The 17,239-nt window shown below is 50.2% G+C and overlaps 1 protein-coding gene across 1 annotated transcript in view; it reads left to right on the forward strand.

Moving 5' to 3' along the window:
* The window catches only part of gpc3 (glypican 3), a 55,783-nt gene that overhangs the window by 3,006 nt on the left and 35,538 nt on the right, over positions 1 to 17,239 (forward strand). Inside the window, 1 exon segment of the mRNA XM_049029789.1 lies at positions 4,598 to 4,759. Coding sequence (XP_048885746.1) covers positions 4,598 to 4,759 — 162 coding nt within the window.

The raw sequence follows: 17,239 nt of genomic DNA on the forward strand, positions 1-17,239 counted from the left end.
GTCTCACTGGTGCCCCCCCCGTACATTGGCTACTGTAGCTGGCCAGCCGCGCCACCCGCCCCTGTCGTTACTGCAAGCCAGAGGCAGAGGGGAAACGAACCAGAGGATGAAATCTGTAGGGGGTGCTAGTGAGTCAGAGCAATGTGACCTTCGACAGAAGCTTGCCTCAGGGTGTCGCCCAGGGTGCTCCGTCAGTGTAGCCTTCCAGCAAGGTTCTTTGTCTTTCTGACAGAAAACTTCGGTGGGGGGGGGTGGTGGGGGTGAGGAGTGGAAGGAAGCGACCCACTTTATAACTTGGCCTCATTGCCTCCACAAATGCTGACGGTCGCCCACATTGTCTCCATACCTTTCGCATTTGGTCAAGCTTCCACCGTTTGATGGTGGCTTCCACTTACCCATATGCACTTTAGATTAGAAACTTTGTGTCTTATTCCTCCTGTTGCTTAAGCTCCGAGCGAGGAGCCCCCATGCAGACAGCTCTGAAGGGCGGCCGAGCGGGACACGTGCCAGTCGGCGGTAACGTGCCACCGAGCGCCCCGCTTTCCGGCGGCGGGCCGGCGCCCCTCCTGTCCTGCCCGTTTCCGAAAGCTTTCCAATTTGTGAAAACGATCGAGACGCATCCATTTCGCCTCGAGAAAGCCTTTAATGGATCCGATGCCGTAATTAAAGCGTCGCATTAAACAAAAGCTGGAAAAAGTGCGTTTCGATCCGAGTTAATCCCGAGCCTTGAAGAATCATCTCCCACTGAGTGTGTTGGAGGGTCATCGGCATTTACATACACAGCTGCGCAGATCCGTCAGACACTTTTCAAATATGCGGTGCGTGCAAACGTGTGTTCTGGTGCCGGATACAGCCTGCAGTCATTTGTTTAACCTCTTATCATGTACGGTCTTGTGATTTGCACGTAAATCCATGTACATGTAATCTCTCCATCTGTGTGGCACCATGTGGGCCTGGGGCAGCATCGCCATGCTGCTGTATACCTCTATAGATGGAATGAAACAGCCCCTCTTCACTTCACATTGGTGGTAATTAAATAATAATAAGAAGATTAGTAATAATGATGATGATTACTGTAATCTCTGGAAAGTGACTTGATTTATAATTTATACATTTAATGAGGCATGTTCTACTCAGAGCTGCTATTATTTTTTTTTCTCTGTTTCCTTTATCCATCTATTAAACTTGCATGCTAGCTGGTCATTAATTGGCACTAAGGATCGGGTTTTTGTGGGGGGGGGGGCTGAGGTGCGTTGGTGCTGACCATGTATCCATGTAAGTTAAAACATTGCCAGAAATAAAATTACGTAAAGCAGAATCTGTTTGTGTCAGTGTAATTAAAGCTTTGCATTAAATAAATTATATGTCGGGGAAAATGACGACTGAAATACTATATATGCGGGTGGCCAGAGGTTAGCGAGGGAGTCCGGTAGCTTCTGTCTTGTCCTGTACTGAGGGGCCTCTAGACACACTAAAGGAAGAGGGTGAGTGAGGAAACGGGCCAGGAAGCGAACGGAGACACGTTTTGGTTTGTTTGTCTCCTACTTCCTTTGGAGGGGCTTTTCGCCCGAGGAGACCTTTTGTTTTTCCGTGTTGCGTCCGGGTATTAAAGTCATCTATCATCCACCATCTCCGAATGCGCCATGTAGATATTGTCAAGCTTGTGCGGGCTGACGATTAGGTACTCCTATCCACCCCCCTCCCCCGCTGCCCCCCTCCATTTTTAACCTGTTCCCCTTGTCTCTCGGAGCACTTGCTGGAGTTTAATTTCACACAGAGATCTGGAATGAGCTCAATCTTATCTCGCTGTTTTCTTTTCTGCCGTCTCGGATATTACTCCTGTCAGCTTCAGCTTCTCCCGATGGTGGCTGTGCACATGGGGGCCTTTCGATCGCACCGGGGTGGGGGGGGGGGGGGGGGGGGGGAATTAACATGCAGCCACCGTCCTCACCTGGCCGGTTTCGCTGTGTGTGTCTCTGTCTGTCGGTGTTTAGCTACTGGAACTTTGCATATGGGTATGCATGGTGCCCCTCTCCCCCAAACCCCTGCCACCTGCCAGATGTGCATGTCCGGATCTCCTCCCCGTGTTGGGGTGCATGCAGGTGCCTGCTCCTGCGTCTCCGCCAGCCCCTCCTCCGCCACATTCCTTTGATGCACCTGTGTGTGTGGGCGGGGCTGGCTGCCCTGGGGGCGGAGCCGCAATCTGAGCTCTGTGTTATTATTTATTGCATCCTGTTATGCCGCGTTACTTTTGTTTGATGAGGTGTCAGCACAGGTCCCACCTCGCCAGCCCCCAGACCTCTTTGTTTCTGCACTCTCCCTCCTTCTTTCCCTTCATCTCTCCATCCCCTATAGACTTTGCAGCCAACCCCTCCTTTCTTTTCCTACCTCTACTACTCAAACCTCTTCTTCTGCCCCCCCCTGCTCTAACCTGTGTGTGTGTGTGTGTGTGTGTGTGTTGTGTGTGATGCTGGAGTTCCCTGTTTGTCTACTCTACCATCCTTCAGTACGGCACCTCCTCTGGCTGATCGCTTACACCGCCACAGGCGGCAGTGAGGAGTTGACAGATTCCTCAGGCGAGAGGTCTCTACACTGCCCCCCCCCTCCCCAGGCTTGCGACGATTTTCCTTTCTCCCTACCTCAATTGCGAGGGTCAGTGAGGCCAAGGGAGACTGTCATAGGAAGATCTCAGTTTGTCTGCTTTATTAACTGTACTGAGCCAGGGATGTGAATATTAAAGCGTGTTGAAAAACATTTGCACATGTTCACTTGCTCTAAAGCAGGTGAGCAGAGCTCGATCGTCCATTATAGCCCCGCAGAAAAGCCCCCCCCCCCCATCCTACAAAGAACTGGAGCTACTGTGTGATGAGGTTTGTACGAAACGCGTCCTGATGGCTACTAATCCTTTTATGGCAAAAAGGGAGGTGGGTCCATTTCAGATTGGCGCCCGTGTGCCAGTCAGCCTGTGGTAAACTGGGCAGCTGACGGAATGATGGCAGCGCGAGGAACAAGGAGAGGCACCAAAGACGGAAACTCAACTCAAAGCAGCTCAAATGAGCTGCCGCGTTTTCAGCATGTTAGTAGTCAGAAAAACAGGTGAAACAGAAAATTACCAAGGTTGCCTCACCCGTACAGAGAGTAATTATCGATTAAATATATAATACATTAAATTCTCTAGAACGTTGCTTCTCAATATGGTCCTCGCTACCTGGTGGCCATCTTTTGGCAAATGATTCTGTAACTATTTGTGTATAATTTAGGGTAATTGGTGAAATGCTTCTGTCGCTTTGTGAAGGTCATCGTAATAAAGAGGTGTTTGAAATTAATTTGTTAGATACGTTTTTCCCCTTTAATTAGAACTAGATTTCTGGGCCGGTTTTTCGTACTCGGGGTTAATAATTAGCGAATGCTTTCGTTGGTTTTCCGCTGTGGAGACCACTATTATTCAGGGCCACGAGATTTATAATCTAAACGTTTCTTAGTGTAGAATAGAAGCCTGCTTGGCGCTTTTAATTCAATTGATGCTGTGTTATTTTTCTCTACTAAAGACTGCCGAAAATCCAATCTTCCACGTTTAATGAAGGTCTTTCAGAAAGTCAGGCGGGACTTAAGTCTGATTATAAGGGATACCTGACCGTGGATGTTGTGGAGAGAAAGCAGATATCACTCTTCCTGTAATTGTGTACTTTGTAGTCACCGGAGACGCCGTGGGCGGTTTTGTGAAGGACTCCCAGCCGGGGTTTGGTGTTTTCTCCTGAATCCCGAGGTGGAAGCGACGCTCCTCTTCAGGGGAGCAGAGAGGTGCTCGGTTATATCCCTCTCGCCCAGTTTCAGTCATTCTGATTTTACACAAAACATATGAGCTTCGCAATAACAAAATACAGGGATGGAACAGACGACGAGGGGAAATAATGATTACTAAGTAATTTCATGCGAAATTCGGTGAGTTTGAAGCGCGTTTTGTCTAAGAGACAAATAAAACGCAACCTTTAGCTGGCCAGCCCTTGAAGATGAAAAATAGTTTTCACCATTTATCGTGGGGATCCTCCTCCTCTCCTTTGAATCACAGCCCACCTAAGGATCTAATCCTAGAATTGCCGCGTTATGTATCTACGCAACTATAACGCTTGCATTTTTAGTCTAGATTGAATTGTTAGAACATTTGCCGTTGATTCCGTTGAGTGCCTTAATCGTAGCAGATTTTATTAGATTTTAAAAATAGGCCGTGAGGCGGGAACAGCGCAGGAGTCACGAAGTGTGAGCAGTCAACGGAGAGACGAAGTCGGCCAGAATTTTCAAAAACGAAACAAGAAAAGCAAGAGTTTTAAAAGCGTAGTTGGGCAATGCATAGTAAGTATTTCATAGTGCAGAATTTTTATTCGTTTGCACAACCCTCCTTTTTTGAGCAGCGGCGCCTTCAGATCATTTTTCAAGGGAGGGACGCGAGGGCAACAATAAAAAGAATTAAGAATCAAACCCATCGCTCACACGCCCCCCCTCAGAATTAATGGCGGCGACGCCCATGGTACGAGCAGGAAACTGCTTCGGAAGATTTACGTAGCTGGTTATAAACTCATGTGCTCCCTCTGCTGGCCAGGTGCGGACCTACAGGTGTGCCAGTCCAAAGGGCTGAGCTGCTGCTCACGGAAGATGGAGGAGCGGTACCAAGCAGTGGCCCGGCAGAACATGGAGTCCAACCTGCAGGCGGCCAGCGCCCAGCTCAAGCTGCTCATCATGCAGAACGCCGCAGTCTTCCAAGGTAACAGATGCGTGGGCCACAACCAGAGGACGGTTCACCTCCAGAAGGTCACCTGGTTTCTGTCAGGATGTTTTGCTACCATGGCTGCCTTAAGCTACACTGGTCAAACCATTTTGTGTGTGTGTGTGTGTGTGTGTTTAGCATTCGATCACATTTGCACACGTCAGTTCCTTCTATTTACAAAGGGACTTGAGCTCGACAGTAGTGTTGCTTAATTTAACGGGATGCAAAAACAGCTACTCATTGTTTACTTAGCCACGATAAGAGCATCATGGATGCAAACGGGCGTAATTACCGGCTTTATAGACAGCATGTCGGAATAGCTTCGCTGTAGCAAACCTGAGGGCTGGCCGCTGTGGTGTTCTGACGGGCTTGTTAGAGTCGGCTCAGTACTAATTGTCTCAGGGATCAGCTCAAAAGAACTTCCAGAGTCGTCCAGGGAGCGAGATGACGAGAGGTCTCCTCTCCTCTCCTCTTCTCTTGTCTTTATTCTCTGGCCCTCTGAGTATCGAGTGAATGCTTTGTTATTTTTTTCCCCATCCTCCGTTCTTCCCGATGCATCTTTTATTCTTTTGCTCTCTCGCTTCTGCCGGAGATCAAAGGGCTCCTTTGCCCACATTCTGCCTTCTCCTCGTCCTCTCTCGAACCCAAGCCTCTTCCACCGCCATCACCCTGCCAAAGGTCCAACAAGCGCCCAACTACAAACACAGGTTTGTTTCTTAACTCCAATCTGCCCAACTTACATACAAACAGATTCTCTCCTCCTCAGTTCTTGCTTGGGTGGGGGGGGGGGGGGGGTGACAGTCAGGCCAATTAGTTTCTCAATTCAGAGCGCCTTGGAAACATGTCTGACCCACTGTGCTTTGCTCGATGAATCAAAAAAGTCACATTTCCGAATGGTGGTGGAGCAGCAGAACTCCTAACTTTTAATTAATTAAGCTGCATCTCACGGCTCCCAGACGCCAAGTTCACCCGTTGGAGTCCAGTTATGGGATTTATTTGTTAAGTGGTGACAGAACAGCTTGAGCAGGAAATGTGACGTGGGGAAATAAAGAATGACAGAAAGCAGCGGATGACAGAAATAGCAGATACATCTCCTATGCGCCGAGAGAGGAGAGCAGGAGAAATCGGCTTAGAGGATATTTGATACGTGACAAAGAAAAGGTGAAGCTGAATAAGACATGACCATTAAACCTGGGGAAGGCAAGAAAGAAATGAAGATTAATTTTAGTTGAAATGTCATTCTGTTTGACTTTCAAATACACTAACGTGGGGGCTGCAATTCATGCCGTTAAAATTGCCAGACCAACAAAATGAATACCTGAAACTCTAGTAATAAATAAATGTATTTTTCCCTTTGATTTCCATTTAATCCACAGGGGACAATTTATTTTGAAGGAGAGAGTAGCCGGATCGTTATTAAAATTAAGCTCTCTGGATAGGGCCAGTGAATCACTGAGCCAGACGCGGACAAAATGCTAATGAGCTAAGCATTCCGGTGCTCCGTGTTGCTCGTCAGCGAGGACGACGCCCCTAATTTGTGGGAGTCTCTGCACAACACGCTCCTTAAGTGAGCCTAAGTGAATTTATAACCCGAACCCATCGACTTGACGCGAGCCTCAGTTATAACTCAGCCGGCGGAGTGAGGAGGTCACATGACCTTCAGTCTAACCTGGGCTGATTGGGGGGGGGGGGGATGCTCATTGCTGTTCTGGCTGCCAACCTTTTCTAAAAGAATTTCACACTTAATCCCCCCTTTTGCGACGTGTGCGATTCAGGCGGTTACTGATCTGCGATTTAGAAGCACCCCGGGAGAATGAGTTGCAATCATTAGAATGTCTGCGAGGAGGTCGACATGACAGCGTGATGAATGGATTACTACTTCCGAGCCGCCCCCCTTATTCACCAGCAAATCGGCGTGTGAGAACGAGCTAATGAACTGGCGTCCCCTCCATTCTAGTGACATACGCCCCCCCCCACCCCGATCCTCGTGTTTTTTTTTTTTTTTCCCCAGGTGGGCAGCCCTCCCAGTAACAGGGCCACCAGGCCTCTGAGAGCCGTCAGCACTCATGAGGGGCGAGAACCGTGGAGGCAGAAGCCAAAAATTAAAGTTTTCTTTAAATGCCCCCTCCTCGTTTTTTATGAATCAGAACACACATCCCTCAACTCCATTCCGGTGTGGTTTGTAGCTGGGGGTGAGAGGCTTGTTGCACAGCATGTTTGTCGCTTAATTTTCCTTATATGGCATACCACAGACCATGTCCTAGCAAGGTGTGTCAGGTAGGGGGCGCAATGGTTCGATTTCTTACCGCGAGGCAGATTCAGGTTCCAGGAGGGGGGCCAGGCTGTTGTACTCTTAAGAGAAAAGAACTGTGGCAGAGAGATCTGTGAATCGTGAAGCACTTTAGAGCTGGCTGACCGTGGTTCTGCCAGTGGAATGTTCTAGAAGTGGGCAGCTGGTACAGCTGTGCTACCAGCCGGTCGCTATGTGATGCCCATACAGAGTTTGCCCTCCACAGAGACGCCCGTCCGTCCTTCCTTGTAGAACTTTGACTTTGTTGAAACTATGGCTATGCCAAATATTTGTCCAGTGTGTGTCCTTCCGTCCGCTACCCTTCCCCTCGTGTTCCGCATTCTGCCAATCAATCCTCAGCGGCTCTGTGGTTTTTCCAGAGACAGACTGGCCTGCGGTCACCGGACCGAATCGTCCTCCTTGCCGTCCAGGTGTTTGCGCTTAAGCCACGACCGGCCTTGAAGCCTGGCAGACTCAGCGTGGTGGAGCTTGTTTGCTTACCGCCGGGGACCGGACCGGACCGGACCGGACATCTTAACAAGGATCACGTAACAAGCCCTGTAGTTATCAGGATGCCGGGGCTTTCTGGTTCTTACCGTTATCAGAGAGGACTGGCAGCTTCTTTGTTACCTAGTTTTTGCTGTTTTTTCTTTTGTCTGGGGGCGAGTTGTAAATTAATGGGAACTAAATTGTCCAGGTCAGATCGGCTGCTCTGCTGGATCGGCTACGCCTGCTTATGTTTAAGGAGAAAGCCGTTGCAGGTCTGGTACATGCTGGGTTCAGATCTGACTTCAGACCTCAGCCTTTTGACCCCCACTCGTTTCCTTGCTCATTGCTGCCCCATCCCCTCTTTGCCACATACTGGTATTTACGGGGGGGGGGGAACCACCTCCCAGAGCAGAGTGTCTGAAATGCTGCTTCTTATTTTGGGAAATTTCACAGTTCTTGGCAGATTTACCTTGCCACAGCGCTACCAGGATAGCATCCCAATCTGCCACGTGCTCCTGTTTCCCAAAAATGCACCAGCATCCTTCTCAGAACACCAGTCTGCCACGTTCTGGAATCCAGTAACCACGACGACAGTTGCCAAGCACCATGGTATCTTGTCCTTTGCCCTCTCAAATCCAAACTTGATATTTTCATTTATTGCGAAACGTCCATCTTCTCCCCCCCCCTCAAAATTGACTTTTCACGGCTCTTTTTCCCACATTACCACCGACTGCTGTTTGAAGACGCTTTTCTTCCAGACGTCAGACACAGCTAAGAGATTTATTCTTTCTGTTTTCACAGTTTGCCCTCTTACCAGCTGGATGTCTTTATCAAAGGCATTTAGGCTGAGTGTGTATCTGAAGGGTATGACAGCGGGGCTCTCGCCGAGTCCTTGACCACCATTTGTTAGTGTTTTTTTTTTCTCGCCCTTTATGGGCCATAATGCCAGCTCTCTCCCCCCCCCCCCCCCCCCCCGAGCCACGCGGGTGCCCCTGGCATCACCGCCATTGATTATGAGTAATCCAGCTCATCCTTTGCTCGCATCTGCAGATGGGTTTAAATCTCTTCTCTCTTATTGCTCCCACTGGAAGGACCAGGCTTGCCCCTTTGCGTTATCACTTAGGGTGTAAGTGGTTGTCCGTGTGTGTGTGTGTGTGTGTGTGTGTGTGTGTGTGTGTGTGTGTGTGTTTTTAAAAGCCCGGTGTGACATTCAGGCTTGAGTAATCGCGCGTGGGTGGGGGAGCCTCAAAGTAGTGGAGTCAGCACTGGGGAGCACAGAGAAGCAGAATAAGATTGGTGGGAAAAAAAGGCCAGATTAGCAAAATTACCGACAGCAGAACAAAGCGACTGTGGAATTCTTACCTCTCACACACAGGAGAACGTATATGAACCCTTATAAACTATTATGCTGTGCATATAAGCGCGCAGAGTGAGTTATGCCTTCTCTTGTCATCTTCACTTTTTTTTCGGAACTTGTACCCTGGACAAATAGTGAGTCACTTACGGTCACAACAACACGTGAGATTCTGCCACCGCAGCTCCGCAGAAAGTCGCGCCCCAGCTGACCACCATGCTGCGGACAGTCGGACGGCCTTCTTACCGACAGAAGAGTTGGGAAGTCGGCCTGAGAAAAAAGATGATGAGCTAATATCTGTAGTGCGTCATTTTCTGTACAGTGTGGGGTCCGTGCTCGTTTTGACCTGGTGAGGTGACCTGCAGGTTAAATGGGTCTCTGACTGACTGTGCAGGGTAATCCCCTTGTGGGGGGGGCAAAGCCCCGATCCTTTCTTATAGGGCTGCGCTGCGTCTCGTCTCCAGATGGTGGCCAAAATTTCACGGCAGCCCAGTCTGGTAGTTTCTGCTCCTGCGTGACATTGCCTGGTTCCGCCCACCCCCCCGCCACTTTGTCCCCCATTAGGATGCAGTCGTCTCTTAGTGTTTTTTCTTCTCCCTTGTGTCACTTGTTAACTGCGGGCGCCAGGCGGGGGCGTAAAAATAGCTGCCTTTTATAGAGGCGGCGCCGGGGTCCGGCCCGCATGAGCACGACGGCGACTGACACGGCTTCCATTAGCGGCCGGGGCTCTGCTGATACCGCTGCCCTTTCAATTAGCATCCTGTTGCAGTGGCGTCCTCCCCCCTGCTGCCTTTGGGGGGGTGGGGGGTGGGATCGATGGCCGCTCACTGATGCCCTGGTTCTGTGGTGGCTTGTGGAAGCTGATCTCTGAAACTTCTGCCCGGTTTTCTCTACCGAGGTCGTCTTATCACCATTAAACCCCCCCCAGCCAAGCCCGGTTTTGGCCCCCCTCCCACGTCAGCCATGCCTCCAGCACCACCCTTCCAGCCTCCATTCTAACTAGAACAGTCTCATTACTAATGATACACGTTTAACTTTCAGCTCCTGGTCAGTGGTGTATAAATAAGCGAGGCCATAAAGCCACTGGCCCCATCTGCAAGCTGATTGCCCCCCCCCCACTGTCACTTATAGCCCCTCTTATGCCCTTAACCTCAACGAATCCTAAGATCTCCCCTGCTCCTGCCCCCCCCCAGATCACAGTCGCAGATCACGCTGCCTGATCCCAGGTGTGACCCCCATCTTCTCCCCCCCCCCATTTTCTGCCCCCCCATTTCCTCCACGCTATCTCTCCTTTATCCTTTTTAACTTGTTAAATCTCCACTCCAGTTCCCAGGTTCTCTCAGTTTCCTCTCAGACTGGAGGAATATGATGTAAAATTAGATAGACTTTCATTTGTTAAGGGTTTAAATGGGGGTGTCCTCTGGGTCTCTCTGCTTAAAGCAACAAACCCCCCCCCCTCCCCCACATCTCACAGGATTCCAGGAGCTTTGCGAATCGCATATGATAATGAGAGTGTGTGAATGTACAGGGGATAATCACAGTGGATCTGCATGGGACACTGGTGGTGGGGGGGCTTGCCTCAAAAATCTCATCTGAAGGGAAACCTCAAAGCAGCCCCCCCCCCCAACCCAATGTCTGCAGCTCTCTCCACACTGCCACTGTTTCTGACGGTCCATAGCACCTCCTTAAGCTCGACAGAACACGGTCCTCATGGAGCTGTGCATGCTGGGTAATGAGCGATGACAGGCCGCCGCGTGAAGCCCGGACGGGGCTGCGCTTATGTAACGCTGATGAGAGCGTCCTGTGAATGTTCCGGGCAGGTAGCCTTCATAAAAGCTGCATCCTCTGAAAGGGTAAATGGAAACACATTAATGCTGATTAAACAAAAGCCTGCATCTCCAACAGGAAAAGGGGAGGAGGTGCCTGTCACTCACTTAGTCCTTAGCGCTGTGGCGGCGGATGGGGGCCTGTGTGAGACTTGTTAACTAACATCATGTTAGTATTGATTTTCTCCAGATTGGGGAACCTTTAATTTCTAATGAAGTCTCGTCTCAGAGACTGAAAGGGACAGAGAGAGTAACAGTTTCAATTCCAAATGAAGGAATTTGACTGGGTACAAGTTTGCATTTTTGTATTTCGGTGCACATATGCACACGTACCAGACCAAATTTTCAGCCTGATTGGGTGGGGATATCGAGCATCTATCTGCACCGTGTGCTCTGGATCATTCCACGAGGACCCGAGGGGCGTCCACAGTGCTGCCTGCCCGGGTCCTTTGGGCCTCAGTTTACAGTATTAATATTTGAGCAGTTACTCTCCACTGCAGCTGTTCCTAGAGCAGCATATGCCCTCTTGGAAGGAAGGCAGGCTGCCTTACAGATCTCACTTTATCACTCTACCCCCCCCCCCCCCATCTACCCCCCCCCCCCATCTGCTAGCCCAGCTGGGTTTAACTCAGGGTTCTCCTCCCCACTCACCTAAACTGCCTGGGAATCCTGGAACGAATCTGACCAGTTCTCTTTGGAAGGCGTCCCAGTGGTGGGTGGCTCATTTTGCTCCAGAGCTGCCCCTCCAGGTTGGGTTAGGCTCCGCGCTTTTCGCTTGTTGGGTTGATCAGCAGCAGAGAGTGACTGACTCCCCCCAAACCCCCCCCCCCCCCCCCCCCCTTCCCCCTGTCACACATTACTTACGGGCGCTTACATCATCTGCTGCGGGTATGTCTGTGTTTGTCTCCGTGCCGGTGGACATAATTACATAATTCCAGGAACGGCGCCCCCCCCCCCCAGGGCGGAAGTGGCACAACCCCCTCCGCTGGGATGTTAACCAGGAAGTTCTTGGCTTGGGGTGCGACTGCTTAACCGCCACGCCATCTGTCGTGAAAACACGGTCAGCGGCCCCCCCACCGCCTCCCCATCCGTGGCTGCGTGTGCCTCAACCCGTCAAAGCACCGGCGATGGGGACTCGCAACAAGTCAAGTCACAGAAAGCTTTACTGTTCTCCCAGCTATGTCCAAATACGCAATTAAATGATATGAAGTTCCTCTCGAACCTACGGGGAAAAGCTCATGACGGGATAGACCTTACAGTGCTAAAGACGGAGTTATGAAATGATTTATCTAGTACAAAATATCAGCCCATCCTTCCATTCTCTGTACCTGCTCGTCCTGTGCAGTGTCGTGGGAGTTTGGAACCTATCCCAGAAGCTGTGGACGCAAGGCAGGGAATAACCCAGGACGGGGCGCCCTCCCATCACAAGGATGCAAAAAACTAAGTTTAGGGGAAGGGAGAGTGAGGGATGACTGCTACTTATATTTGCTACCTAACAAACATTCCACATGAGACAAACGATGAACAGGCAGCCTACATGCACTGGGAAATGAATGCATAGAGGTTCTGGTCGTAGTGGCGATGCAGCAGTTTGTACATCCCTGCATTTCCGCGGCAACGGAAAGAGTGGATCACTCACACGCCTCAGTGATAGGAAAAACTGATCGGGGGGAAGGCGATTTCACTGGCTGAGCAGACGTGAAGAATCACTCCTCCCTGGAAGACGTACGTTTCAAGAGGCCCTAACTGAATTGCCATTGAATGGTGCGTGGGGGCCGAGGCGGTGCGTAATGAATTTAAGTGTCACACGTGGGACCCTGGAATTCATTAGCTGGTTTCCAGCATTTACTGTAGAAACAGCCTGCAATCAGTGACATTTTGCTCAGTTTATTTGTTTAATAGGTTTTGTGCCGCAATAAATTAGTGGCCGCAGCTGTTTATACGAGAAGTCATTTGGTTTAATAATGTCGGGTCGGACTGCGAGAAGAGACTTGTTAATTGTCGATGGTGTAGTGCTGCGTGTTCCAGATTTAAAGTAATATCTGTCCATCTATCTTCCAGCCGCTCATCCTAACCAGTATTGTCTGGTAAAATATCAATAAAGTAAATTAAATAATATCATTATTATTGACAAAATGTCTTTAAGGTCCTTATTAACTTTTGTTTGGCTGATGGATCTGTGAATTGGTGACTTACAGGCGGGTGGGTTTGTGAGTGGGTGGGTTTGTGAGGCCACAGCTGTTTATTTCTATACCGTATATTCTGCGGTCCCGAAAATGCCCCCAGTAACCTACCCTATGCACTAGTGCAATAGATTGGACTGTCTGTTGTGTTCTATGGGGTGACAACACCGACCTGGACAAAAGCATTTCTTTTTGGCGGGGTGGGCTAATCTGGGGTAGCGGCTAAGCTCCATCCCGCAGCGGATGCGGTGAGAAATGCCTCCAGGCGGAGAGCGGTGGGATGGGGCGGACAGATTGAGAGTGGGCGTGGACGACAGGAAGGGAAACGCTTCCCTGACACAGGTAATGAACTTAATGCTGGTATCTGCCCATTGTCCATATGGATTCAGCGGCTTCGGAAGACCCCACTAAGGATCGTAACCTTCGTGGGGGGGTTTGTGTGCTGTGATGGTCGTAAGCCTTTGTGCTGGAGTTTCTGTTTGGGTCTCCTTTAGTGGATAGGTTTGAGAGAAGAGGTCAGACCAACTGCGGTCCAACAAAGACCGTCAATGAACGACGGTGCTGGATGGACCGCGATTACACAGATAGGACTTTCTTGAACGTTTAGCTGAAGCTTCTTTGTTAGACAAAGTCTACTCCCCCCCCCCCCCCCCCCCCCCAAAAAAAAAAAAAAAAAAAAGTATTCCCAAGTACCAAGTGTGGTCAGGGACATTGGATCTGAATGGACTTTGTTCAAGACCTCTGGCCTAGCAGGAAGGGATGGCGATCGCTATTATTATTATTAAGGAGGACCAGTGGTGTGTTCCTCCTTCAGGGAGATCTGACCTCTCAATCTCCCCAGGAAAGCCCATGCTGGAGAGCAGGCTCTGCTCCTTGGTGGAATCCAGAGTTTAGGAGGAACGACGCACATTTTGGCCCAGCCATGAAATGGTAAACCGACTCGCTCAACTGTGTGAGTGTTTGCGGGGGCACACTGCAGGAATACAGTCTGCGTGTACTTTGCGATCGTGTGACATATGGCAGTCATATGACCATGTGCCTTGGCACATTCTCTTGGAAGTGCTACAGGCATATATTGTACCGGGGTCACCCCTGCCTGCTATTAAGTCCCTGAATGGATGCAATAAGAGTTGTGTCCATATTCTTGGCACAAAATCGAAACCATTTACAGCATCTTGTCTCCCCTCCTTTTTTTCATAGACATCAAGGCGCAGCTGTGGTGAGATGGGCTGCCGGTATATAGGGATAGCAGTGACACTCCAGCTATTCGCAGATGATGGAGTGTTTCTGGCCTCATCCAACTAGGACCTCCAGCGCACTCATCAGCAGTTTCATACCGAGTGTGAATCGGCGGGGATGGGAATCCGCACCTTTAAATCTGAGGCTGTGTCGCCCTTTCGGAAAGAAATTAGATTGTCGTTGGAAGTTCAAGCATTTCGGGATCTTCATGAGTGACGGTGAGAAGGAACAAGAGATTGGCAGGTGGATCGATCCGGTGACCACAGTTGTCAGGACACCAATGAGGTCTCTGGAGGTGAAGCCGTGAGGGAAGCTGTCAGATGAAGCTCTCGGTTTACCTGTCAATCCCTGTCCCTGTCCTCACCTATTGTCAAGAGCTGTGAGGTAGCGATGGAAAGAACAATGTCATGAGTACAAGTGAACAAAAAGAGGTTTTTCCTGCAAGGTTGCTGGATACACTGTTCACAACAAGGCAAAGGGTAAGATAGTGAGTAAGAGATCTAGAGGAGCATTGAAATACAGGTTCTGCATCTTGAGAGGAATCAGTGGAGGCGGTTCTGGGCACCTCACAAGGAAGCTACCTGGACGGCTCGCGGGAGAGCTGATCTGAGCATGTCCCACAGGGCAGAGGCCCCAGGGAAGACCCAGAACACGCTGCAGGCATTTAATCTCCCAGCTGGCTTGCTTAGGACTCTCTAGAGATCCCCCAGAACGAGCTAGACTTTGGAAAACGAGTTTTGGTGTGATCTACTTAATAGCTAAGAGGACCCTCAGCAATAAAAAGAGGTGGGAGGGTGCGATGAGGTGTTTTCAGAGGAAGAAAAGATTCTGGAAAAAGATGAAAGGAAGAATGAAGCCTGAAAATGCGCAGGAAGTCGTTGTACCCTTATCAGTGCAGAACTCAGTCCTGAGATACTTAAGGTCAGGGTTTTGAGCTTAGAAAAAAATTATTCCAAAGATTAAAAAAAATGTATTTTGCAAATAATTACTGTCAGATCACTTCTGCGGACATCACGTTGAAGTTCTCTTGGCTGCAGCGGATCGACATGAGGGCTAGACCCCCAGGGGGGATTGTTGTTGGACCTCTAAGCGATTTTTCATTGTACTTCTGGAACTTGCAGCCAGTGTGACGGACCTCAGCCTGTGATCCCTGCCAACAGTGAAAGGGGTGAAGATGATGATGCCGATGATGCTGATTCGTTCTGGCACGGCTTTCTCTCTTCTCTCTGCCCCTTTCTGCCTCCCGCCGCATCCGTGACTCATTTTCAGGGTCTGGTTCAGCGATTTCCCCGAATGAAAGCGGCAGTGGGGCGAATCAGGCTGAAGGCCACGGCTTTTCGTAATAAGCCGAGATGATACATGAGCCGCTTTTGTGCTGCGTGTTTCCTGCTCGCATGCATGCGTGTGTGTGTGTGTGTGTGTGTGTTTGTGTGTGTGTCTGTTTCTCAAAAGTGCTCTCTGATGCTTGGGGGGACATTCGATGACAAGGGAGGGAGCAGCGCTGAGGTTTAGGACTCGGCCTGTCTGTCTGTTTCGCAGAAATTCAGCAAGGTGACAGAATTCCGTTGTTAGAGACACCTGTAGCGGAGAGATGCTATGTGTGTATTTTGTGTGTGTGTTTGGCTGGTTTGCCTGTATCTATATCTATGTCTTTGTGTGTCTTTCTGTCAAAATGATCATGTCTCTCCCATGGTCAAAGCCGGATCCTAGGGCAGACATGCCCCCTCCCTCCCCCGCTCCGGGCCCAGGGTGCTTCAGCCCCCTGAAAATGGCCCTGTCACCCACTCCTCGTAAACTGGCTGGAAGTAAGCAGTGAAAAACGCAGGTGAGCTATGGGTCCCGACTCCCCCCGTGCCATGCTGTGCCGTTGCCAGGGGTTACTGCCAGAACGGGTCATGCCTTGTTTTGCTCAGCTAGAGGAACATTACCAAAGGTCTCTATTTCTTTTAGTCCAGTCCAGTGAGTCCAGTGCGTCACTGTCATTTGGGACGGAGAGCATGAGAGCGACCTCCCTCCATGGGTTAAACAACACGGATGGGGCTATGAACTAATCACCATGTGGTGAGATGAGAAAACTGTTGACAGTTTGAAGTGTGGGGGGCAGTTACCCAGGGTTCATCCGCTCTCACGAACCTCGGTGCAGTGAACCCCCAGCCATGTTGGGGCTCAGCTGGGAGGTGGGTGGCACTCACCAGTCGAACTGAACATGCTGTCCCTGAACACAAACGCAGCAAGGTCTGGGAATGGGAGAGGGGGGAATGCCCTGACCTGGTACCCAGCCATTGATTGTAGACTTACACCAGGGTCATACATGTGTACCATAAATCTCTGTGAAGAACAGCCAGCCAACAAGAAAGGGTAAGCAAAATGAAGAATCCCTGTTTATTAACAGCAATACGGGCGAATATCGGCTGCGATCAGGACAGTCAGCTGGACCGTTATTTATAACCGGAACGAGACCATGGAAGCCCAGCTGCATTCATCCTGCGCAGCAAACGATGCACCATTTTTCCAAAGGTCCCATAAAACATTCCACCAATTATTTTTCTGATATCCGTATTAGTAAACGTGTGCCTGATGTGTAGGGGGTTGAGCGCCTGGCTACGCAGAGCCGGTCTGAGGTGCCGGGTGTAATGACAGGTGAAGATGTAGAGAGGAGGATGGACACTGGCGCAGTGTCAGACTGGGCAGTGTGAAGGTGTAGAGAGGAGGATGGACACTGGCGCAGTGTCAGACTGGGCAGTGTGAAGGTGGTGCGTGTGGTGAATGATGCATCATTCCAGTCAGGTTTCTTTCAGACTGGTAGTAGATCGGAACCCACAATACACGCGCGCACACACACACACACAGACACACACTGGCTCACACTCCTCTCCAGCGACATCCGAGCTTCACAGCATCATCAATCTTTTCAAACCAGTCTCCCCCCAGTCACTCTCCATCTGTGACTCACTCTGCCCATCACACCTTTGACTTCCATTTCTCGTCTCCCGTCTACCCCAGGTCTCCCCGAACCCCTCCCTCGACGTCCCGCTAACGACGATGTACATGGCTTCTCCCATCTTTGTCATGCATCTCCTAACCTGCCCCCTCCCC

This window comes from Brienomyrus brachyistius, chromosome 10 (assembly GCF_023856365.1).
Source record: "Brienomyrus brachyistius isolate T26 chromosome 10, BBRACH_0.4, whole genome shotgun sequence".
Lineage (NCBI taxonomy): Eukaryota > Metazoa > Chordata > Actinopteri > Osteoglossiformes > Mormyridae > Brienomyrus > Brienomyrus brachyistius.